The sequence below is a fragment of the Bidens hawaiensis genome, unplaced genomic scaffold, assembly GCF_021521415.1.
Source record: "Bidens hawaiensis isolate Kalapana, Puna unplaced genomic scaffold, B.hawaiensis_p1.1 tig00010384_1, whole genome shotgun sequence".
NCBI classification, from domain to species: Eukaryota; Viridiplantae; Streptophyta; class Magnoliopsida; order Asterales; family Asteraceae; genus Bidens; species Bidens hawaiensis.
In genome coordinates, this window is record NW_027491789.1 from 106,634 (window position 1) to 131,553 (window position 24,920).

The 24,920-nt window shown below is 36.9% G+C and overlaps 2 protein-coding genes across 2 annotated transcripts; one reads left to right on the forward strand and one right to left on the reverse strand.

Annotated features, from left to right (window-relative positions):
- Nucleotides 1-8,934: 8,934 nt before the first annotated feature.
- LOC143534999 (putative glutathione peroxidase 2) lies at nucleotides 8,935-15,531 on the reverse strand. The gene is made up of 7 exons (XM_077029354.1): nucleotides 15,353-15,531; nucleotides 14,248-14,324; nucleotides 12,260-12,321; nucleotides 12,048-12,166; nucleotides 11,008-11,175; nucleotides 10,877-10,923; nucleotides 8,935-9,052 (listed from the first exon to the last, which is right to left on the reverse strand). Exons 1-6 carry the CDS (start codon nucleotides 15,494-15,496, stop codon nucleotides 10,885-10,887), a joined length of 609 nt encoding a protein of 202 aa, XP_076885469.1. The 5' UTR covers nucleotides 15,497-15,531; the 3' UTR covers nucleotides 8,935-9,052; nucleotides 10,877-10,884.
- Nucleotides 15,532-18,930: 3,399 nt separating this feature from the next.
- Nucleotides 18,931-21,977, forward strand: LOC143535000 (uncharacterized). The gene is made up of 2 exons (XM_077029355.1): nucleotides 18,931-19,461; nucleotides 21,668-21,977. Exons 1-2 carry the CDS (start codon nucleotides 19,031-19,033, stop codon nucleotides 21,933-21,935), a joined length of 699 nt encoding a protein of 232 aa, XP_076885470.1. The 5' UTR covers nucleotides 18,931-19,030; the 3' UTR covers nucleotides 21,936-21,977.
- The last annotated feature ends 2,943 nt before the right edge of the window (nucleotides 21,978-24,920 follow it).

Genomic DNA, 24,920 nt, shown 5'->3' on the forward strand with positions numbered 1-24,920 from the left:
GCCGTTTGCTTTTGGGTTGCCTTTTCTTCTGAGCTGTTGACCTAACCTATCTAATGTCTGAATAGTTACTTTCGGCGCAGCATGCGCACCAACCCCATTGGTTGACAGATAAAGTGACTGACATAATCTTTTGAGATCTGCTTTTGCCATGCTTGACCAGTACCTTTATCTGATCCGCCCATGCTTTTTACTGTTCCCTGTCAGCTTTATCTTGCCCCCTGCAGCTGCCATATCTTTTGATATCTTTACTTTTCAGAACTTTTTACCGTTGATATCTTTTCTTTTACTTTTTGAGATCTTTTCCCCTTTTTCTAGGGTTTGTGTCTCCTAGGGTTTTCCTATATATAATAATAATATTTTCATAACACATCACACACAAACACTTAATCTCTCCTGTTCTCTTGCTCCTTGCTCTCTCTGCCGTCTTCCTCTCTGCCTCCGTCTTCCTCCCTGTCCTGCCCTGCTTTTCCGGTAATATATATATATTATATAATAATTTACTTATTAATTATGCTAACTTATTATCAAGACTTAAAACAGATCGTTAAAACAATAATCTTAATTATAGGTTAACTTTGCTTGTTTAAGAGTTGATTTTTGCATATCTTTCACCGCATCGTTTATCAAGTGAGTTATCTCGTACCTAATCCCTTTTTATTTTAAATGCTTTGGGATGTTCATGTGTTCATACAAAACTTAGAGTCTTAAACTTGTTTATGAACTTTAGTCGCGCAGTATCCCATGTGTTGAGGACGTAGACTTGGCTGTTTATTTGTATGTGTGGATCATTAACCGTATGGACGGTCTATTCCGCAGTTTTCATGGTACCATTAGATGAACACGGGAGAACATTCGTTTATGATTTTCTCTTTTGTTTACACATGCACAGTTAGTCTTGTTTGTGAGCTCAATTGTGAGCACTGGCAGTCTTGTCTCTTAGAGTTGGTCCCGATCAGATTACACCCTTGTTGAAAACCAGACATACACATGTTGCGCGCAGATTTATTGTTATCTATGTATTGTATTAAACTTGATTTCTCACCAACACGCAAGTGTTTGACGTTTATTTTAACACATGTTCAGGTTTGCAGTAGCTGTTTTGGAGCTTGTGGACACGTAGGACGTTTTTACTTTTGGACCTAGAATTAAAATGTATCAAGACAAGTTAATGTTGTTTGAATGTTATAATTTATAATATATTGATTTATGTTTGATTTATGTTCTTTATTTTCCCCGCTGCGCGTGCGCGATAAAATGTGTATTAATAAATATTGACACCAATAGTGTCGCGAGTAATGAAGCAATATGTGGCGCCCCGATGTATAATCCGCCTTTGGTCGGGGTGTTACAGATTGGTATCAGAGCTCGTTGACTTTAGGATAGGTGGTTAGACGTAACGGCCTAGAATACCTAAGAGTCCCTTCTCGCGCATGAGAGAAATCTCATGTTTGCGCGCTTATTGTTAATTACTCGTTATTTATAAATATGCTCGCACTTGCGCAGTATATGATTTTATGTTTTATTTCGCGATATTTCGATTTTTGTTGAATTTCGATTTTTATTGATTTTTCTTACATATTCGTTTGTTGGGATTGAAAATCCGAAAAGTCATGGTGATACATGAATAGTTGATTTTCAATTTCCATTTACGATTTTGTTCTGAGGTTGGAGACTTGAAAAGTCATGGTGATACATGAATTGTCAACCTCCAATACTCGTTTTCTTGTATGTTTTATATTGAAGATTGAAAAGTCATGGTGATACATGAATCGTCAATCTCCAATACTCGTTTGCTCGTATATTTTAAATTGGGAATTCGGAAAGTCATGGTGATACATGAATTGTCGATTCTTGATTCGAAATTGTTACCTTTATTAAGTCTGCATTTAGGGTCATTTAATCTACTTTAACTTTTGATAGCATCTAACTCCGTGAAACCAAGCTTTATAAGATTAAAACTTTGCGATAAAAACCAAGATATTAACTAAAATTAAAATTTTTATAGAATGCCTCCGCTATCTCGCCGATTTCAGAGAAGAGAAGCCTCGCGCATGCGTAGACAGCAACGTTCCCAGGAAATGGCCGCCGCAATAGCCAAGCTTTGAGCCAAAACAATACCAATACCTCGAGTTATAACATTAAGTCCTTTAACGCGGGTAACCCTCCAAAGTTCACAGGTCTTGAAGGAGCCACCGTGATGCTCCAATGGCTCGAAAAGATTGAAAACACTTTCCTCCATACCCAATGCCCCTCAGACAGACGAACCCTATATGCTTCCAGCGTCCTGGAATCCAGAGCGCTTACATGGTGGAATGGAGTAGCTCATGCGCGTGGCGCAGAGGCTGCTTCTAGCATGACATGGGAGGAATTCAAGGAAATTCTTACGCGAGAATTCTGCCCTCCCAACGAAGTTAAGCGCCTGGAGGAAGAATTCTGGAACTTGAAGCAATACAGTGGCGAAGCGCGCGAGTACGCGACGCGCTTCCACGAGCTAAGCTTACTGGTCCCTCACCTTGTTACCCCTTCACGCCGAGCAATCGAGAAATTCCTTGGGGGTCTCCCCATGGAAATTCAAGATTCTGTATGGGCCAGAAACCCAGTTACCCTCTCTGACGCCATCGAGTTGGCCGCTGTGCTCAGCGACAACCATGTCAGAGCAGGAACCCTGTTCCTGCGGGGAACTGAGAAGACCAAACTCACCAAGACTGCCCCTGAACCAACAGAAACCAAACCTGAACCCTCAAACCGTAACAACCTCAAGCGCAGGCGCAAGGCCTATGCGCTTACCAACCCGCCCATTGTCCAGCAACCCGCATACCAACCCCCAGTTTACGCGCCTAACCCACTGTCAACCTACCCAGCACCTCCTGCAGTCCATAACTATGCCTTAACCAATCCAGCACTCCCTGCCCCGCCTCCTAAGAAACCTTACACAGGAAACCATCCCTTTTGCCCAACCTGTAGATTTCACCACCCAACCCAAACCCCGTGTCGACTTTGTAACCGATGTGGCCGTACTGGTCACACTGCTGAAAACTGTAGAGTCCTTCCCGCAAATCCAATTGCGCCAACACCACCAGTCTACCCGCAGAACCCACAATCAATCTACCAAAACCCACGACCCAGATCGTGCTTTAACTGCGGTGATCCCAGTCATTTCCGGAACGCGTGCCCGAGACTACAAGTGCAAATCACACAAGCGAATCCGGTGAACCAGATTTCGAACCAAGTGACGCGTGGACGAGCTTTTAACATAACCGCGCACCAAGCGCAAGCGAATAATGACGTAGTTAATGGTACATTTTTACTTAACGGATTTTATGCTTCTGTACTTTTTGATACTGGCGCCGATCGAAGCTTTATCTCTCGCGCCTTCGAGCAGAAGCTTGCGCGACCGCGCAACGATTTAAAAGAAGATTTTTCAGTTGAATTGGCTAATGGTGAAATTATTTTAATTAACTCAGTGATTAAAGATTGTACGCTTAATCTTAACGAAAACGATTTTCTAATCGACCTCATCCCCATGCCTCTTGGAAGCTTTGATGTTATCATTGGTATGGACTGGCTCTCGAAGAATCGCGCCGAAGTTATTTGCGCCAAGAAATTGATTCGCATACCTCGAGAAAATGGTGATCTTCATATTTACGGCGAAAAACCCTCCAGTGGTCTTAAACTTATGTCTTGCGCCGAAGCCCGTAGGCTCATGCGGAAAAGGTGTGTTGCATTTCTAGCCCATGTGGTTAAACCTGCTGAAGAGAAGAAGCTTCGCGATATCCCTGTTGTGCGTGATTTCCCTGAAGTTTTTCCTGATGATCTTCCTGGTATCCCTCCCGCTCGTGAAGTCGAGTTCCGTATTGATCTTGTCCCTGGTGCTTCCCCCGTAGCTAAATCTCCTTATCGTCTTGCACCCGCTGAGATGCAAGAATTGGCCAGCCAACTTCAAGAGTTGACTGCTAAAGGATTCATTCGCCCTAGCTCTTCGCCCTGGGGTGCTCCGGTGTTGTTCGTTAAAAAGAAAGATGGATCGTTTCGCATGTGTATTGATTACCGCGAGTTGAACAAACTCACCATTAAAAACCGGTATCCCTTACCGCGTATTGACGACCTCTTTGATCAACTCCAAGGTGCCTCTTGTTTCTCGAAGATTGATCTCCGCTCTGGCTATCACCAGTTGCGCATCCGCGATGAAGATGTTCCGAAGACTGCTTTTCGAACTCGTTATGGCCATTTTGAATTCTTGGTCATGTCCTTCGGTTTAACCAACGCACCCGCCGTTTTCATGGATCTAATGAATCGGGTGTGTAGGCCTTTCTTGGATAAATTCGTGATTGTGTTTATCGATGATGTTCTGGTGTATTCTAAGACCAAGGCCGAGCATGAGCAACATCTTCGGTTGGTGTTGCAAAAGCTTAAAGCTGAGCAACTCTATGCTAAGCTTTCCAAGTGTGAATTCTGGTCTGATGAAGTACAGTTTCTTGGTCATGTTGTTAACAAGATGGGTATTCATGTCGACCCATCCAAGATTGAAGCAATCAAGAACTGGATTACGCCATCCTCTCCTTCTGAGATCCGTTCCTTTCTGGGCTTAGCTGGTTATTACCGGCGCTTCATTTCGAACTTCTCGAAGATCGCTTTGCCTTTAACAGCTCTTACGCACAAAGGTAAACCGTATATTTGGGGCTCGAAGCAAGAAGAAGCCTTTCTAACGCTCAAGCGTTTGTTGTGTGAAGCTCCTGTTCTTGCACTACCTGAGGGTAATGATGATTTTGTCGTGTATTGCGATGCATCCAACCAAGGTCTCGGTTGTGTTCTTATGCAACGAGGCAAGGTTATCGCTTACGCATCAAGGCAACTCAAGGTTCACGAAAAGAATTATACAACTCACGACCTCGAGCTTGGTGCAGTAGTTTTTGCCTTGAAGATCTGGAGACACTACCTTTATGGTACTAAGTGCATCCTCTACACTGACCATAAAAGCCTTCAGCATATCTTTGATCAAAAGGAACTTAACATGAGGCAACGCCGATGGAACGAACTCATCAGCGATTACGATTGTGAGATCCGGTATCATCCTGGTAAGGCTAATGTGGTAGCCGATGCGCTCAGCCGAAAACCCTGCCAACTTAACTGTATCTTGCCGCGCACCCAGCTTCACTTCGCGTCGATTCAAAGCAACCTTGAATCGCGTATTCGTGACGCGCAGCGCGCATCCATCAGTAATGGTAACCTTCGCGCCGAGTTAGCGTGTGGCGCGGAAGCGCATTTTGTCCCTAATCTGAGTGGAATTCTCTGCTATCTCAATCGCATCTGGATTCCCTTTGATGAGAATCTTCGCGCTGATATCCTGAGTGAAGCGCATAAATCTCGATATTCTATTCATCCTGGCGCTGATAAGATGTACAAGGATTTGCGCATTACTTATTGGTGGCCCGGTATGAAAAAGGATATTGCTGTGTTCGTAGCTAAATGCCTGACTTGTTCTAAAGTAAAAGCTGAACACCAACGCCCATCTGGTTTGCTCGAACAACCAGAAATTCCTACGTGGAAATGGGAATGTGTAGCAATGGACTTTATTACCAAGTTACCATTGACAGCTAGCAAACATGATAGCATTTGGGTAATAGTGGATCGTTTGACTAAATCTGCTCACTTTCTGCCCATTCGTGAAAACTACCGTGTTGAGCATCTCGCGCAGCTTTATGTCAAGGAAATTGTCTGCCGCCATGGTACTCCTTTGAGCATCATATCCGATCGCGATGGCCGTTTTATATCTCGCTTTTGGAAATCCCTCCAATCTGCGCTAGGAACTCGCTTGGACATGAGTACGGCGTATCATCCTCAGACTGACGGTCAGTCTGAGCGAACTATTCAAACTCTTGAGGATATGCTCCGATCTTGTGTTCTTGATTTTGGAGGTAATTGGGATTCGCACCTGCCTTTGATCGAGTTCTCTTATAATAACAGCTATCATTCCAGTATCGGTATGGCCCCATTTGAAGCACTTTACGGTCGTAAGTGCCGCTCCCCGATTTGTTGGAGCGAAGTGGGTGAAGCTCAAATCACAGGACCCGAACTTGTTCAAGAGACAACCGATAAAATCGCCAAGATCCGTGATCATCTGCTGACTGCCAGAAGCCGACAGAAGAGTTACGCAGATCGTAGGCGAAAGCCTCTCGAATTTCAAGTTGGTGATCTTGTTCTCCTCAAAGTGTCGCCTTGGAAAGGTGTTGTCCGCTTTGGGAAGAAGGGTAAGCTTGCTCCTCGTTATGTTGGTCCATTTAAGATCATCGCGCGTGTAGGAAAAGTTGCCTACAGACTTGACCTGCCGCCCGCTCTCAGTAATGTGCATCCAACGTTCCATGTATCCAATCTCAAGAAGTGTTTAGCTGACGAGAACCTTCACATTCCACTTGATGAAGTTCAAGTTGATGAAACTATGCATTTTATTGAGAAGCCTGTTGAGGTTATGGATCGCGAGGTTAAGCAAACCAAGCGCAGTCGTATCCCTATCGTGAAAGTTCGCTGGGAGTCCAAGCGCGGAGCCGAGTTTACATGGGAAAGGGAAGATCAAATGAAGATCAAGTACCCGCACCTGTTCTCTGCGCAACCTACTTCGAGATAAATTTCGGGACGAAATTTCTTAAAGTAGGGGAGACTGTGACATCTGCCCTGATCCGACCCGACCCAGGTACCCGTTTCTCTGACCCGATCTCTTTCTTTTATGATTTAATATTTATTTATACTTATATTTTACTTTTAATAATAATAATATATTTTCCTTCCCGCCTTTTTCTCTCTCTTTCTTTCCGCCGTCCCCTCCCCCTTCCTTCTCTCTTTCCGCCTTCTTTTCCCTCTTGTCGCCGTCCCGCCCTTAAGCCTTGTTTCCCTCAACTCTTTGTTTGTCCTTTGGTTCTTCCCGCCTAAGGATGTCTGCAGCTCCACGCGCCAGACTCCTTACATGGAAGCCTGCGTGAAGACATCTTGTTCCTGCGATGCGTGAAGAGAACTCTTCTCGCAGCGCGCTAAGAATGCATGTTCTTCCCGCAATGCGCTAAGAATGTATGTTCTTCCCGCGATGCGCTTAGAATTCTAGTTCACGCAGCGCGTTAAGGATGTGATTCTTCCCGCAGTGCGCTAAGGGTTGTTGTGCCAGCCTTCGCGCTCGCGCACTCAGCCTTCCCGCGCTTAACCCTTGTATCTTCTGTTTAAATCTAGCCGTTTGCTTTTGGGTTGCCTTTTCTTCTGAGCTGTTGACCTAACCTATCTAATGTCTGAATAGTTACTTTCGGCGCAGCATGCGCACCAACCCCATTGGTTGACAGATAAAGTGACTGACATAATCTTTTGAGATCTGCTTTTGCCATGCTTGACCAGTACCTTTATCTGATCCGCCCATGCTTTTTACTGTTCCCTGTCAGCTTTATCTTGCCCCCTGCAGCTGCCATATCTTTTGATATCTTTACTTTTCAGAACTTTTTACCGTTGATATCTTTTCTTTTACTTTTTGAGATCTTTTCCCCTTTTTCTAGGGTTTGTGTCTCCTAGGGTTTTCCTATATATAATAATAATATTTTCATAACACATCACACACAAACACTTAATCTCTCCTGTTCTCTTGCTCCTTGCTCTCTCTGCCGTCTTCCTCTCTGCCTCCGTCTTCCTCCCTGTCCTGCCCTGCTTTTCCGGTAATATATATATATTATATAATAATTTACTTATTAATTATGCTAACTTATTATCAAGACTTAAAACAGATCGTTAAAACAATAATCTTAATTATAGGTTAACTTTGCTTGTTTAAGAGTTGATTTTTGCATATCTTTCACCGCATCGTTTATCAAGTGAGTTATCTCGTACCTAATCCCTTTTTATTTTAAATGCTTTGGGATGTTCATGTGTTCATACAAAACTTAGAGTCTTAAACTTGTTTATGAACTTTAGTCGCGCAGTATCCCATGTGTTGAGGACGTAGACTTGGCTGTTTATTTGTATGTGTGGATCATTAACCGTATGGACGGTCTATTCCGCAGTTTTCATGGTACCATTAGATGAACACGGGAGAACATTCGTTTATGATTTTCTCTTTTGTTTACACATGCACAGTTAGTCTTGTTTGTGAGCTCAATTGTGAGCACTGGCAGTCTTGTCTCTTAGAGTTGGTCCCGATCAGATTACACCCTTGTTGAAAACCAGACATACACATGTTGCGCGCAGATTTATTGTTATCTATGTATTGTATTAAACTTGATTTCTCACCAACACGCAAGTGTTTGACGTTTATTTTAACACATGTTCAGGTTTGCAGTAGCTGTTTTGGAGCTTGTGGACACGTAGGACGTTTTTACTTTTGGACCTAGAATTAAAATGTATCAAGACAAGTTAATGTTGTTTGAATGTTATAATTTATAATATATTGATTTATGTTTGATTTATGTTCTTTATTTTCCCCGCTGCGCGTGCGCGATAAAATGTGTATTAATAAATATTGACACCAATAGTGTCGCGAGTAATGAAGCAATATGTGGCGCCCCGATGTATAATCCGCCTTTGGTCGGGGTGTTACAGTTAACCCATCAAATCCTAACCATTTTCAGTACTATAAGCTTTGGTGGATTTGTTCTTACCTTACCAACTCAGATCTATCAACAAAATCTCGGGTCTCGGCTTCGAATCTTGATCGGTTAGTATGTGTGTTTTGAGGAGTGTGTGGAGTGTGTGTGGAGTTTGGTGAGAAATGAGATATTTTGGGATTAAGGGGGTATTTATATCCCTGAAATCCCATTCTCATTTATCCTATCTCAATTAATCCAAGTCCATGACCCGCTCCTACTCGATATTAATAATTAAAACGCGAAATCACTAACATAACTTTCTTTATTCAACATTATAAATTTTAGGATGTTACAGGTTCCTAGTACGTAAGTAAGATAAAGAGTATTGTTTATTTTATCAAACTCCAATCATATAACCACAAATATAATAAAAACATCATACGCATGCATTCACCACAACAGTCTTCAAGTACATATCCCCATTGGTTATTCTCTCTTTGCTGCAAGAAACCAATCAAGTTCACAACTTTACACATATATGGAAGTCCGTTTACGTTTGTCTGTTTAATAAATGAACGAACATGAATAAAGAATTTCGTTTGGACACGAACAAGGGTGAAAGGTCGCGTTTGTGCAGTTCATGAACGTTCGGTAATTATGTCTTCGTTTAGATTAGTTTAATGTTTGTTTGCATTTGTCCGGTTACATTGTTTGCATATATATGCTCCTTTGTTAAAACTTTACTATTGCTCTTTTTATCTATATATATATGTGTGTGTATACATGTACATATATATAGGAACAGGTTCAAGAGGAAACTCAAAAAAAGTGAGGAACTGGAGAACTCTTAATTTATATGTAAAAATAATACTAAAAAAGTTCATTTTTCATGTAAAAAACACAGTTTTACATGATCTTTTTAGAGCTTTATACATATAAACACATGTAGAAGCCGTTTCCAAAATAAATTAATAATAATTTTTAGTAAAAAAGCCGTAAAATTTTATTTTTTTACAAAATTACAGTGTTTTTTATTGGGATGTCTTCTACATGTACTTATAAACAAAAAGTCCAAAAAAGCTTATGTTAAAACTAATTCTTTACATATGAAATCGATTTTTATATTATTTTTTTACATGTAAAATGAAGAGTTCCCTAGTTCCCCACTTTTTTTAGTTCCCTCTTGAACCTGCCCCTATATATATATATATATATATATATATATATATACATATATGATTGATTTCTTTTGAGAACCACTTTGGGTTTTAAGAACATGAAAGAACTCAACATAACAATTTTTTTTTCGAAATTTTTTTACACGCCGAATCGACCTTTTACACATGTGTAACTAACGTTTAAACTTGTGTAATTATCAAAAATACTTATTCTGTCTCCTGCTTCATTTTTTAATTAAATTTAATCTCAGCCACATATTTCATTTCATTTAATTAAATGTGTGGTTCAAAATTGAGTTCTTAAAACTCACCATTGTTCTCAAAATAACCATCCCCTATATATATATATATACCATTCCTATTTTGAATATTATGTGGTTTAGTGATTATGATTCTCAAATTAATAGACCTAAACCTCTCCGATGACATGGTTGAGGATAGGAATTCGTGGAGAAGTAGAATTAAAGTTAAGGATTTTTAGAGAGAATTGAATACCTTAGGGCTTAGACTTAACTTATTTAGGTCACATACCATAATGGTATTTCCCTTACATATATTATTATTATTATTATAATTATTATTAGCTTTTATATAGCTGTTAAACTGTGATCTTATTATTAATATTATTATAATTAGTAGTAGTTTTTATATAACTGTTAAACTTTGATTTCCTTTATTTTGCTTCATACACATGTACTTAGAGCCGAGGGTCTCTCTGGAAGCCACCTCTTTATTCCTTTGGATAGAGGTACGGTGTGCCTACATCCCACCCTCCCCAGACCCTACTTATAGCTTTGCTGTCGGTGGGATTTTACTGGGCATGATTGATTGATTGATTCTCAAATTAATATATGTTCGTTTATGTTTTGTGTCCATTAGTGTCTGTTAGCGTCCGTTTACAAAATTAATGAACACACACAGATGACACGAACAAGCTCAACTCCTTAACGAACGAACACGAAGTTTTGTTCAGGAAACCGTTCATGAACCGTCCGTTTGTCCGAAAAAAGTTTAACGGACGAACATGAACAAGGTCTCGTCCGGTTCGTTTATAGCCCCTACTGATACCTATACCCAAAACGATCCCATAACCTGATAAATTTAACTGCTTTAAAATCTTTATTAATCGGGCAAGAAACGACACACCTTGTTTCTTAAGAAGCAGATGAACTCAACAGATCTTGAATATCTTTCTGTTCATAATCAAAGAACCAATTCAAAAAAATCAGTAACTGAAATTCCCAAAAAATTGTTTTTTTTTTTTTTGCGAAACTAACCTCGAATTCTAGAGGCGGGGTGCGAGGACCGTATCGTTGAATAACTTTTCCTTGTTTATCCACCAAGAACTTGGTGAAGTTCCATTTGATGCCATTAACCAAGAAACCACCTTTCTCTGATTTTAAAAACTTGTAAAGTGGTGCTGCATTGTTTCCATTTACATCAACCTGCAATGATCCAAGGTTGTTTCTTGTAAATTTACAAATATGCCCTTTATTTCTTGAAACTTGCAGCAATTTGCAGCTTGAATTTTTCATAATATATGCAAAGTTTCTTTCTTTTCTTAAAAATATTAAAAATAAAATCAACAATATTATTGTTATCCTCAAGTGGTAGCTATTCTTTTATTCCATATTAAAAAAATAAAAATAAAAAAAAATTAAAATAGTATGGGGAAGGTTCATGTACATTTTAATGTTAACATGAGAACGTAAGAAATAGTACTAATTTGTAAAAAAATGAGAACGTGAGAAACAATACCAGCTACAATAACAATCTACATAAACAATGATTTATAATAAAACAAGAAAAAACCTAAAAATTACAACAAAAGAATCAAAATTAAGAACAAAACAATAACAACAAATACTAGCAAATACTTATAACAGCAAAAGAAAAAAAAATCTAATAATAACAACAAAATATAAATAAGCAAATACTTATAACGTCTCAGAAACGAAAATTAGCAAATACGCACAATAAATAACAGCAAACACCTATAAAGATAAATCTGATGATAACAGTAAATTGGTTTTCACTGTTTTCATGTTAAGAATAAAATGTATTTGATCCTGTTTTATATATATTTAAGTTCACTTGTTTTTCGTGATGAAGGGTATAATAGACATTTTTCGTGATGAACGGTTAACTTCTCTCATTAGATTGTAAACTTCTTTTGAAGGGGTACAAATAAGCAGATAAGCATTTTATTATGAATCCGAAACAGTCCGTATAATCACCCCCCCCCCCCCCCAAACTTGAAAAAATATACTTGCATTTCTAATTGCTACATACCTATGTTTCAAATATCAAAGATTACCTTGTCAAAAATCGGGAACTCGGCTTTGAACCTTGTGCATACCGTTTCTTGAATTTCTTCATTTGTTCCTGGCTCTTGCCTAAGAAACTGGTTGCAAGGAAACGCCAAGATTTCGAAATCTGCACACAAAATGAAAGTCACATAATATTAAACCATGAAACTGTTTATTTAAAAAAAAAAAAAAACTTTTATGCACGAAAATGATTGCATACCTTGATCTTTGTACTTTTGGTACAAAATGTTCAGTTCTTTGTAGTTTGACTCTGTTAGTCCACTGTTGAAATAACAAAAGGATCAGATATTGATAATAAGCAAAGAAAGTTTAACTATTCCGAAAGTTTAACGTATTTATCAATATTTTCTAGAACCTTAAATGAACCTAACAAGCACGAATGTGGCATGCTCGTGTTCATGTGTTTAACTTAACCGAACAAATGATCGAACACAAACAATTAAACGAACGACCAAAACAGAACATATGAACGGAATAATTGAGCAGACACCGATAAGTAAATGGGAGCATCAATATATATTTGGCCTAAAAAATTAATAAAAATCGATTAAATTGTAATTGGTGATATTTCAGTTTCATTAAACTAGACTATATTGTAATAGACCAAAATTTTATAAATAATACATAAACGAACGAACTTAAAAGAAAATAAATGAATGAACATAAATGAACAAACATAAATAAATGTTCATAGACAAAAATAAACGAAGAGACATTTGTCATTGTTCACTCGTTTAACTAAATGAAATAAATATGTTATCCGTGTTTGTTTGTTTATTAAATAAACGAACTTCCCGTCGAATGGTTCACTGAACGTTTAGTTCTTTTAAAGGCCTATTTTTTTCTCTATTATAAAAGCAAATTGTTATCAACCTTTAAGTGAATAAGTCAATCAACTTTGACCATTAAAGGTCAAAACTTGACTCTTGTTATGCATTAAAGGAAAAGTATGATTAATATAACAAATGTGAATTCTTTTGAAAAAACGGTTGTGATAATATTAGTTTTGCAGGTGACATACATCCATGATAAATTAATTAAGAAGATATGGATACCTTCAACCATGAACCACCAACTATATATATTTAAATTATGCATATGAATATATGATAGAGATATGGCAATAGTAAATGCTATAATAATGATGCAACAAACTCAGAGCTGACTTTCTTAATCAATAACTACATGCTCACATTATTTCCATATTTTTTTATATAAATTTTTCATGTTCTGAAACTGAATTTATCAGCAGAAAAAATCATTTCACTGCTTATTAATCAACAAATGAACAAAATCAAGAATTGCAGTACAAGCCTTTCAAAGTATGAAACAAAAGTCATAAATATAAATAAAATACAAATAGAATTAAAATCTGATTCAAATTATTTTAAATAAATTTCATGGTTAAATATGCAAACGAGCCGAGCCCCTCGCAAGCTACCTCGCGATCGGATCGATAAAAAGCTCGAACGAGCCTGTGCTTTAGATAAAGCCCGAGCTCGGGCCTTTTAAAAGAAGCTCGTTTAGGCTAGTCGAGCCTTGTGTAATTTTGAGTTTTACCTCTTTTGGACTCCTACGTTATAATTTCATGCTGCACAGCTGAGCTTAGGCTCGTTTAAGATTGTTCTCAAAATATATAAAAATAATTTTAATAAACATATATAAATTTAGAAAAAAACTAATAAACGAGCCGAGCCCGAGCTTGAAAAAACGAGTCACGAGCCAAGCTCTCACTCTCGCTCTCATAAGTTAAAACGAGCCGAACCTTTTCGAGACACGAGCCCAAGCCTTAAATAAAGCCCGTTTAGTTATCGAGCCCGAGCTCAATCCTTGCAAAGGAAACTCGTTTAGGCTTGTCGAGCGTTGTGTATTTTTGAGTTTTACCTCTTTTGGACTCCTATGTTATAATTTCACACTGCACAGCTAAGATTTGGAGTGTTTTAACATCTTTCTCAAATTGTATAAAGATAATTAAAAACATATATAAATTTTTTAATAAAGTAATAAACAAGCCGAGCCCGAGCTAGAAAAAATGACTCACAAGTCACGAGCCACGCTCCAACTCTCGCTCTTGTAAGTCAAAACGAGCCAAGCTTGAGCCTAGTCAAGCCAGACTGGGCTCAAGCTCGGCTCGTTTACACCCGAATTGTAATATATTTGTATTAAAAAAAAGATGAATTAATTTACCATTTTGATGCAACATTAACAATCAAAAGAACCTTCCCCTTGTAAGAGCTCAAGGACACCTCATTTCCGCGAATATCCTGTCAATTTAATAAAGTCAATGTTTGACTTTTTATAGTTCATATGCAGTAACTTCAAACCATATACCAAATATCATATCAATTTTTACAGTCCCATACCGATCGGTACCAATTGTGTTCGGTTGGTACCGGCTGAACAGAATCAGTATGGGTGACACAATATACTAATTTTTTTCATACCGATACCATTGAAAATACCGAAACCGAATGCTACCGATACTGAAAACATGAAAAACGAGTACCGATACCAATTGTGTTCGGTCAAGTACCGGTTAAACATAATTGGTACCTAGGGGTGTGTGCAAAAAACCGAAAAAAACCGATCCGAACTGAATTTCTAGATTTTTATTTTTTATTATAAGTAATTTGTAAGAATTAATAATTATATAACTAATATATTTTTGGCCAAATATATAAGAGTCACTTAGTTAATAATTAACAAAATTATTTATACCAAAATTCATTATTATAATTAACAAAATTATTTATACCAAAATTCATTATTTTCGGCCTAAAATTTTTAAGTTCAAATGACAAAAACCGAAACTAATACGAAAACCAAGAAACTGAAACCAAACGGTTTCAAAGTTTCTGTTTTTGCTTTGGTTTTAGCCCATAACCGCACCGTGCACACCCTACTGGTAACGTACTAATTTTTTTCAATAAGGCATGGATCAGTACAGGTACCATTGGAAATACCGAAACCAAACAATACCAACACCGAAAACATGAAAAAGGAGCACTGGTACCAGTTGTTCAGTAACCTGGTTCAACCGGTACCAGTATCATTGAAAAATATCTAATCCAAATGGCACCAATACCAAAAACATAAAAAACAAGTACTAGTAGTACATGTACCATGTACTAGTACCGATACAAGTACCGATTCGGTATTAAAAAGCACCAGTAACATTAAAAATACCGTACCGATACAAAAACATGAAAAAATAGTAGTTATATACAATCAAAACTTGCTAGAACTAACTATGGAAAACAAAACACTATCAAAACTTGTACTATTTGTTTACCTTAACAGTGAAATCATGAACAGATTTGGGTGTTTGTTCAGCCATATTATTATTAGAAGATATTGGGTTTCTGTAAAACAAGAAGAAGGCAAGAAGACCCACAAGGATAAAAGACGTCAAATTTGTGACTGTTGTGGATGCCATCTATTGTCCAATGGCGTGTGCTATTTATATATCATATTATTGCATACAATTGTTGTAATAATGTAATTCTGTTGTCAGTCAATTCATGTGTGCCTATTATTGATGTCATTGTAGATCAAAAATAAAATATATTTCATGCCCATTAATAAATGATAATAATTATATCATTAATAAATGATAATCCTTTACTTGTATATTGCTGTCATTTTAGTTGGATATTGATAATTAAAAATTTGAGCTAGACACCTGCGAGGTTGTTATTTTGAATTCCGAGCCCATTCGGATACTAGAGAGTTATACTCTTGTGATGGCATAACGACTGTCAGGTGGCAGCCGACGGTATAGTTTACCGGAGGAATGCTCAAGCCAAACAATGAAGTCAGCGTGGGTCTGGTTAAGACAAAATAGTTTGAACAGAGTGGAACAACGTAACTCTCTAATTAAAGAGTGTGGTGACCTAAAAAAAGTCGTTCTATAAAAAAGTTATGTGTTTAGATACTGAATTAGATTGGATATGATAAAATTGCACATGAGACATAATCCATATTAGGGGAATTATACGATTGTGTTTTTAGCTTTGTTTATGGACTTAAGGGCTGATTGTTTACGTGTGAATGTAATCATTAAAGGGTTGGATTCGGTAAGAATTTAGACCTTGTGGTTCCAAAAGGAAAAATAGTTGAATGTGTTTGAATCAGTTAGCATGCCATTAAATACTAAATGGAAAAGAGGGGGATGTATGATTCGTTTAGATCCGACTAATTCAAATCTGACTGAACCAAACAGCCCCTTAGATTTGCCTACAATTTATGTTATCTATGTTTTTACTTTACTCTTTTTTCCTTTTCTCCTTTTCTTCGGTAATTTGTAGCTTCCTATTTTCTAATTATTTTTAGTGTTGTTTGTCAATCTGTTTCGCGTGACACCAAGGCCTCTTTGGAAGTAGTCTCGCAATTATTCGGGATAGAGGTAACGTTTGCACACATCTCACCTTCCCCAGAGTCGGACTTTGCCAATAGTTTTGTTATTTTTTATTTTTGAACGACCAACAAAGATTAATATATTAGAACTAGCAAGAAGCTAGAAAAATACAACACCAAGATACCAAATAAGAAATAACACCCAAATACAAAACCACCCAATTTTACACTTTAAATCGACACCAATTCTCCCAAGCTAGAAAAATACAACACCAATAGTTTTGTTATGAGTGAGCTTTATAAGGTATCATTGGCGTTTACAAAAAATCCATAAAATGTTGATAGCGGCTAAAGAAACACCCGATAATCCATCAGTCATCGCATAATTATTTGTTGGGTTTGCTAGAGCTATATGCTCATTTACAATGATTCGTCAAGGGCTAAACACATGTTTGCAATGATTCATAGACTCAACACCCAATCACAATGAATCGCCAAACCTAAACACCCGTTTACATGGTATCATCAAACCCTAAATGTTTGTAAAAGATAAAACGGTTAATATGACAGAAGAGTGTACGTGTATACAAGTCTTTCTCATAATTTGTGAAAATAATATACACACAACAAATTGAAAATATATGTTATCTAACATAGAGGGTATTTCTATTTAAGGTTTTAAATTATGCTAGAAGGCAATGATCTCATATGCACTCACAATCACATTTCTAACCACCTTGCATATTGTATGATAGCTATATGCCCCTAAAATAATGAAGTTTGTTAATGCTTATGATATGATATATGGTTGGACAACTAAACATTTTTTCAAAGGAGTTTCATTGGTACATGTTATACATATCTTATTCCATGTTAATTATTAAATTATCCATCTCAATTTGATTAATTACAGAAATATGGTACTTTTATTTGTTTTTTTTTATTTTTGTAGGCTAGGAAAAGAATGAGCTAAATATATTAATAAAAATAACAAAATGATATAAATGTTTTATGCCAACTTAGGGTAATAGATTGAGATATTAAGAAACAAAATATATAAAGTTTCGAGCCATAATAACTTACTTAGAGAAGGCAATATATGAAATTTGATTTGGAGTCGGTATATATATGTAATTAATTATGTTTGTCGGAGGATGTATGAAATCTTTGAGTTTCCAACGGTAACTTCCTTCTTGCCATTTACACATTTTAGTTACACAACAACAATATTGAAATAACAATTTCTTGCAAGGATATGCTTATGATTAGTGTTGTTGGAATGCATGGACTTGCAGAATTGAATTTAGCTATAACGAAGCAACATAAGATATTTCCCGAACAGAAATCATGGCGAGGGAGTGTACAAAAACCATTGATCCAAAAAGATTATCTAAGTTGAGTGCCAAACTACACCATTACTACGCCATTACCTCAACAACAATGTCAACCTAGAGAAATCAATAATGATTTTGCTAGGAAAGAACACCAAAACATGAGAGCATAAGAGATAAAAATTACCAAATAAACAATATCAAATCTTTGCATTCATTGCAAATATGAGTGTTTGTACGAACGTTGAAACATCTCTGTCATAGGAAAGATCTCCGACGAGCGACACCCAATGTAAGCGAACGCCTGAGTAGCTGATGGTATAAGATCTTTTTCTTTAACAAAAATATTAAAACACTCACTTAATGTTATACAAAAAAAATTGTAACATAAACACACGACAAGGACCATTCGTATAAATAACCAAAAACCCACAATTTACATTCACGCGTATCTCAATCCAGTCGGAGTTCAACTTGATTGTTCCCGAAAAGAAAAAGCATCTGGATAGGTAAAACCGGGTCTGAATTGGTCAACATTTGATTGATGTTGAATGGGAAAGATAAGGATGTATGATTCATTCAAATATGACCAAATTAGATTTGATTGAACCAAACAGCTCCCCCCTCCCCTAATAGTGAAACTGAACTACGTATATGTGAAATTGAGATAATTTAATCAAATTTATTATAAATAACGTGTTTGGTGTGGGATTTGAGTGATGACTTAACAATTAGCCTATCGTATCCTACCACTCAGTCAAAAACAAGTCCGTCAATTTTAAAGAAATCCGTAATATAAAAAATTCGTTTCGTTTACAGACAAGGCAGGTTGGGTTCGAGTTCAAGCTCGAAATTAAACGAGGCAACTCAAATAGGCTCCGACCCGATTTTGAAATTAAACGAGCCTAAGATTGAGCAAACGAGCCAAGCCATGACCCAGGCCGAGCTTGGGCCGGATTCGACTATGTTACAAAATTGAGTCAACTCAGTTCATACTGTTTCAAATCAACTTTTTTTATCTAGTTTTATTCAAACTTTTATCAAGCGGGTCAAGAGTATTATGAACAGCCGTAGAGACTCAAGGACGAGTCTGTCGTTTTTGAAGAAAACCGTAATATAAACATACGACAAGGACCATTCGTGTAACTAACCCAAACTTTACAACCGTAATAATTCAATATCCATCCCAAAATTTACAACCCACCACCTTGCTTTCTTCCTCCCATGGCTTCCACACTCAAACCCTAACCCTAACTCCGCCGCCAACCACCAATCCACCACCAATGGCCACCGACCACCACACCGCCACCGTGGCCGGAATCAAACCGTCGCCGGAGGACCAATACCTATCCAATTCCACCCACCTTTCCCGCCAACAAGTCCTCCAACGGCGATCACACAACATGCACCAGTTATCAAAGTGTTACAGAGACCATTACTGGGGGTTAATGGAGGACGTTAGGGTTCGGTATAGAGAGTATGTCTGGAGGTTCGGTATCAGTCCAATTGAAGACAATAATAATAATAATAATAATATTGAGAAGAATAATAATGATGACGTCATTGGTGATGGAGGTGACGTCATCAAGGGGGGGTGTTGTGTGTTTAATGGGTGTAAGATGAAGGCGATGACGTTGACGAGGTTTTGTCATGTGCATATATTGGCGGACCCGAAGCAGCAGCTGTATAAGCCCTGCGAGTTTCGGCTCAACAGGTTTGTTGTTTAAATTTTGTTCATTTATGTTCGTGAACTGTTTGTTTAGATTTTAAGATTTTAAGATTTTAAGTGTCCGTGTTTGTTTAAAGTTAAATGAACGAATAGTGAACATAATAGCATTGTTCGTGTTCGTTAGGTTTGTTTACATGCCTATTTGTGTGTTTGTGTTTGTGAATTTTGGAATTGGTTAAAAGTTTAGGTTATTTGATTGTTAATTATGGAGGTTGATTGATCTTGCGTGTTATGCGTGAATTTTCGTATGCATTGTTAAAAAATCGTTATTAGTCGGCAGTGGTGGATCTAGAACATAACTTTAGGGGTTGCACAATTTTTTTCAACCGGATATTTAGTTTTTTATTTTTTTTATTTTTAATAATTAATTTTGCGAGTACGGGTGCCCGGTTTAGCGTTTTTCGCACTGGTAACGTAATTTCGTGCGTCCTGAGCCTTGTTTTGCTTTACGTCTGTACTGTTGTACCGACGCTTGGTTACCAGTTCATGTACTGGTTTTGGTAACACGTTTCGCTCATACAGGAGCCCGGCTACGTGATTCGTGCATCCCGGACCTGGTTTTGCGTTTCGAGCATACGTTTGGCGTGTTCCGGTGCATGGCGACTCATCTGGCGCCTACAAGAGCCCGGTTACGCGTTTCATGCATACCTTCAACCGGCTATTTAAGTTGGACTTTTAAGGTTTAATTAAATGTAGACTTTTAAGTTTTAATCATCTTGGGTTTTAATAAAACTTTGAAATGTGAAGTTTTGGGCTTTTAAGATTTTTTTAGAGGCCGAGTAATAAAATTTCAGGGGTAATGCAATACATAAAACATAAAAAGAAAACTAAAAATTCCCACTTTGCCTAAAAAGTTGATAATTCATTTTTTGCTACCCCTCCTTATAAGTCATGTCCGCCCCTGTTAGTCGGTGAGTTAATAATTCATTTTTTGCTAATCGGTGACATTTGTCAGTAGTCGGTCAAACCTTGTAAACAAACGACTAATTTAGTAAAAAATGGGACATTTTTAAAAGAAAATCTTTTTTTTTGGAAGGTTTTTCTCATTAATTTGTTATGTTTACGTTTAATTGATTATGTTTGAAGTATATATGTGAACAGTTATATGTAAGTTTTTTAAAACTTTAGTTGTAGTCAGTCAAAAATCGGCTAAATCGTTCCTTTTTAATTTATTTTTCAAAATTCGGCGAGTAGATACTAATCGGGGAGTTACTGCTTAATTTTTCTGCTAATGGGTGACTTTAGTCGGTAATAGGTCAAACATCGGTAAAAAATGCAGCTAAATAGTTTTATCATACATCTATAAATTGATTAGAAACAACTAATGGATATCATGAACTATAAATTCGAATTGGTTCGGTTTTGGGCTAAAACGGTATCAAAGACCAAAACTTTGATTAACCGTTCGGTTTCGGTTTTCATTTTGGGCAATTTTTGGTTTTGCCACTTGAGCTTGAAAACTTTGGGCCAGAAAAAGAAAATCGGCTCAAAACAATGAGTTTTGGTCTGTATCATTATGTTCATTAATAACTAACTGATTATCATATATTTGGCTAACATATTTGAGTTATATATTTGTTAAATTCATACAATTTACTTCAAATAAAAAACAAAAAATTAAAATCTATAAATTTGTTTCAGTTTTCATTACATTCAAAACTAAAACCAAATCGTAAGTTCGTTTTTCACAAAAACCTAATTGTCGGTTTATGTTTTGGCTTGGCCTTTTCGGTTTCACGCACATCCCTAATTCTCAGTTTGCATGAAAGTGACAGCAGTTTTGTATGAAAATATGACAATTAATAGATTCTATAGTTTGTATTATATGTGCAGAGCTATTGATATTCTTTATATGTACTCAAGAGTTAATTTCTGTATGGATGCTTAGATCTATGCTTGTTTGGCATTTGTCGGTGTTTTTGTTTGCATATAGACTCTAGGTGTCTTCTTGTTTAATAAACATCATTAGTTAACCTTCGTTTAAAAAGCGCGAGGCTCTCTTGGGCTTTTCGTCCTTTAGTTTTGACCAGTTTTGACCAGTAAGTGTATGAAGCACATTGTATTTGAAGTTTGAATTTTAAACGTAAAACGTTGTTTGATGACATAGATCAAGTGAACCATGTTATATTCTTCATTCATTCCAAGTTTCTAACAAAGGTTTTTTTATTTAATGTTATTTTTGTATGTTTAGTGCGCACGCAGGACTTGTACCCTGTGGAAAGCCGGTGCTTCGGTCAATCGTACCTTCACTTTGCAGCATGCACTTTATGAAAGCGCAACAGCATGTGGTTCGGGCTCTGAGAAAGGCGGGTTTAAACATAACTTCTACAAATCAATCGGGTCCAAAGTTTCATGTGATTGTGACCGAGTATGTTCGCGAGATCCAGGAGAAACGGAAGAAGAATGGTTCAGTGGCAAATAAGAAAAAGATTGCGCCTAAGCTTGAACTTGAGAGTTAAGTAGAGGGGTAATATTGTCTCTTTTGCAGTGTCTTGGCAATGTACAAAGTTTAAAGCAGAGTTTACTATCTTAATAGTCCTATATGATATTATTGGTTGGTGATTTTTGACTTGGTTAATATCAGAATGTGTACATGATGAATGTTGGCTGGGCTGGTTAACGAATTGAACGGGTTAATTTCGTTGTGAAAACTAGTTAAAGTTTTTGTTTTCACGTGATTTATGAAACGTTGAACATGTGGTTTAGGAGGCGTAAAAGAGGGTTGGCGGACGGGGTTTTTGCGTATGATATTTACAATATTGTGTTATTGTAAATATCATATTTATCATTTTACAAGTATAGTTTTCTAAAGATTGGCTAAATGTACAACTTTAGAAAAATCCCGCACACATCCCGCACGCCTCTATAAAAAGAAATTATGAGTCCGTCACTACCTAAATATGCTGATAAACCCCAAAAGAGTTTCACATTTAAAGTGTATTTTTTTTTTAATTTTTTAAATCAATATTAAAGAATAATATTGATTTAAAAGGTGTTGTGCATTAAAAGTTCATTTTTTATTAATTTTTTATTCTGTTTAATGTTCTCAAGTTATTCAGCACCTGCAACTCTGCAAGACAGTCCATTAAACATACCCTTTACATCCTTGGATTCTCTTTCACAAACAAAGAGTTGTCAAATCAATATATTTTTTAAATTTTGAATGGTCAAAGCTCATACCGTAAACAGCCAAAACTATATCGGATCATGTACAATTTATGATTAAAACAACACGAATTCTATTCATACCAATACCAACACTAAACCCATAAAATAAATTAGTAAAATTGTGTTTGTTAGATCCGTAAAACATGAGCGTTGCGACAGTTAGCCGACACGAATTCGGTGGTATCGGCTAGGCTCATTGGTTATATTCTATGATACGTGTACTAAACTTAAAAAATAACTTCGTCTGATATCATATCTAATGAAATCATCATCATCATCATTATACTCAGTATATCCCACCAATAGCAAAGCTATGGTAGGATCTGAGGAGGGTAAGATGTAGACAGCCTTACCTCTACCCCATAAGGATAGAGAGGCTGCTTCCGATGAGACCCCCGGCTCGATAGTATATTTGCATCAAGCCTTGGACATAAGGCACATAGCACTAAATCATCGGGACACCGGCTGATTGGTGCATGTACCATTGTCTTTCGGCTATCAACGCCACCACATGATGCCTGATTAACCTTCCGCCACTTTTAACGTTATTTTTACGAGATTAGTAAAATAACATTAAAATTAGTGCAATTTTACTTTTGCCCAACTGAGAATTCACATATATATACATTATATGCGCACACCGCAGCAAAGGCGAAATCATATCTAATGAAAACATAACAAAAAAAAAACTAATAAAATAATGAAGTGTTTTGTATAAAGTTTATTTGACATGCTTTTCTATTGACTAATTGTCAGCATGCAAACTCAATAAAAAAATATATATATTTGTTTTAATAATGCGACTGCCACATTGTCAGCATGCAAGTCGATATATGGGTAAACTAGTTCAGCTTCTTTGAGGCGGTGTTAAAACAATAAAGCGCCACAAGTATCACCTTTTTATGACACGTAGGGTCGGTCGTGAGGATTCATATATCCTATATGAGTTGAAAAAAAGCCATAAAGAATGATATAACTAAATACCTTTTAAACGACGATTAATGTTATTGCAGTAGACATAGCAAAATCATAGTGTTAAAATGACACACCGTATTTAAGAACCGGTTATGATCTACACGGTAAAAAAAACTGGTTACGCTAATAACCGGGTCGGGTACTAACCGATTTTCAGTCAGGAAAACCCTCCCTAGTATAACGGGTTTTGGGCATAACCAAACTGGTTAAACGGTAAATAACCGATTAAAATATAACTTAACCGGTTTCGGAGCTCAATACTACAAATCGGTTTGTAAACGCGGGACTGAATCGGGTAGTGACCCGTTTGGAAATTGGTTAGTAACCGGTTGGGATTTCTGGTACAAACCGGGTACTGGCCGGTTAACTGGATTGGATGTCCATTTCTCTCTTCTGCCCATTATAACTGACATATAACTGTTTACAGGCCATATTGATTTATCATCGGCCCATATAAACGTCAAGGCCCAAACTGACCCAATTTCATATTATTCATAGAACTAAATTAATTAACTTGTGTCATCAACACATTGCTTACCAATGGATTAAAGACATAAACCAATGAAAGCTAGATTTAAACGTTAAACCTTTAGGCATCACATCTGATACATGATACATAAAATGTGACACTTACCGTTGGACCGTTCTTGAATGCTATTTATAAAATTATACTTAAAAACATCCACATGATATTTGTAAAACTCAAAACACTTTTCAACCACAATCGCCATAGAATTTACTGTTTATCTAGCTATCGAGTAAGCTGAATCGTTGAATCAATCAAAGAATTGTATGTGTGTTTGTTTTAATGTTATGTGGGGGATGAAGATCTAACAAACGATGGAAAACAAAATATTTTGTGTATTTAGATGATATCAAAAACAATAGAGAAGATATCAATAATACACGAGGTTAACATCTAGAAAAAAGATATAAACAAATCATGTGGAAAACATATAAAAAGGTGCTTGCCAAGAATTAATTCGTGGAAGGTAGATGATTAACGATATAAGCTATCATGAACACATATTCTCCCCAAAAACTTTTAGGTATGCATGCTTCGAACCTTAGTGCACGTGCCAACTTAAGTGCCTATGTTTTCTTTCCACCATCCCGTTTACTTGGGGTGTGTGTGGACACGACGTTCCAATCAAAATGCTAGTCTTAGTGCAAAATTTTTCATTAAATTTGATGTAAATTCACCACCGTTATCGAGCATAATTCTTTTGATAGACTTTCCATGTTGCACTTCTACCATTTTGTGAAAATGAATTAGGCATTTGCTAGCATCGTTTTTATAT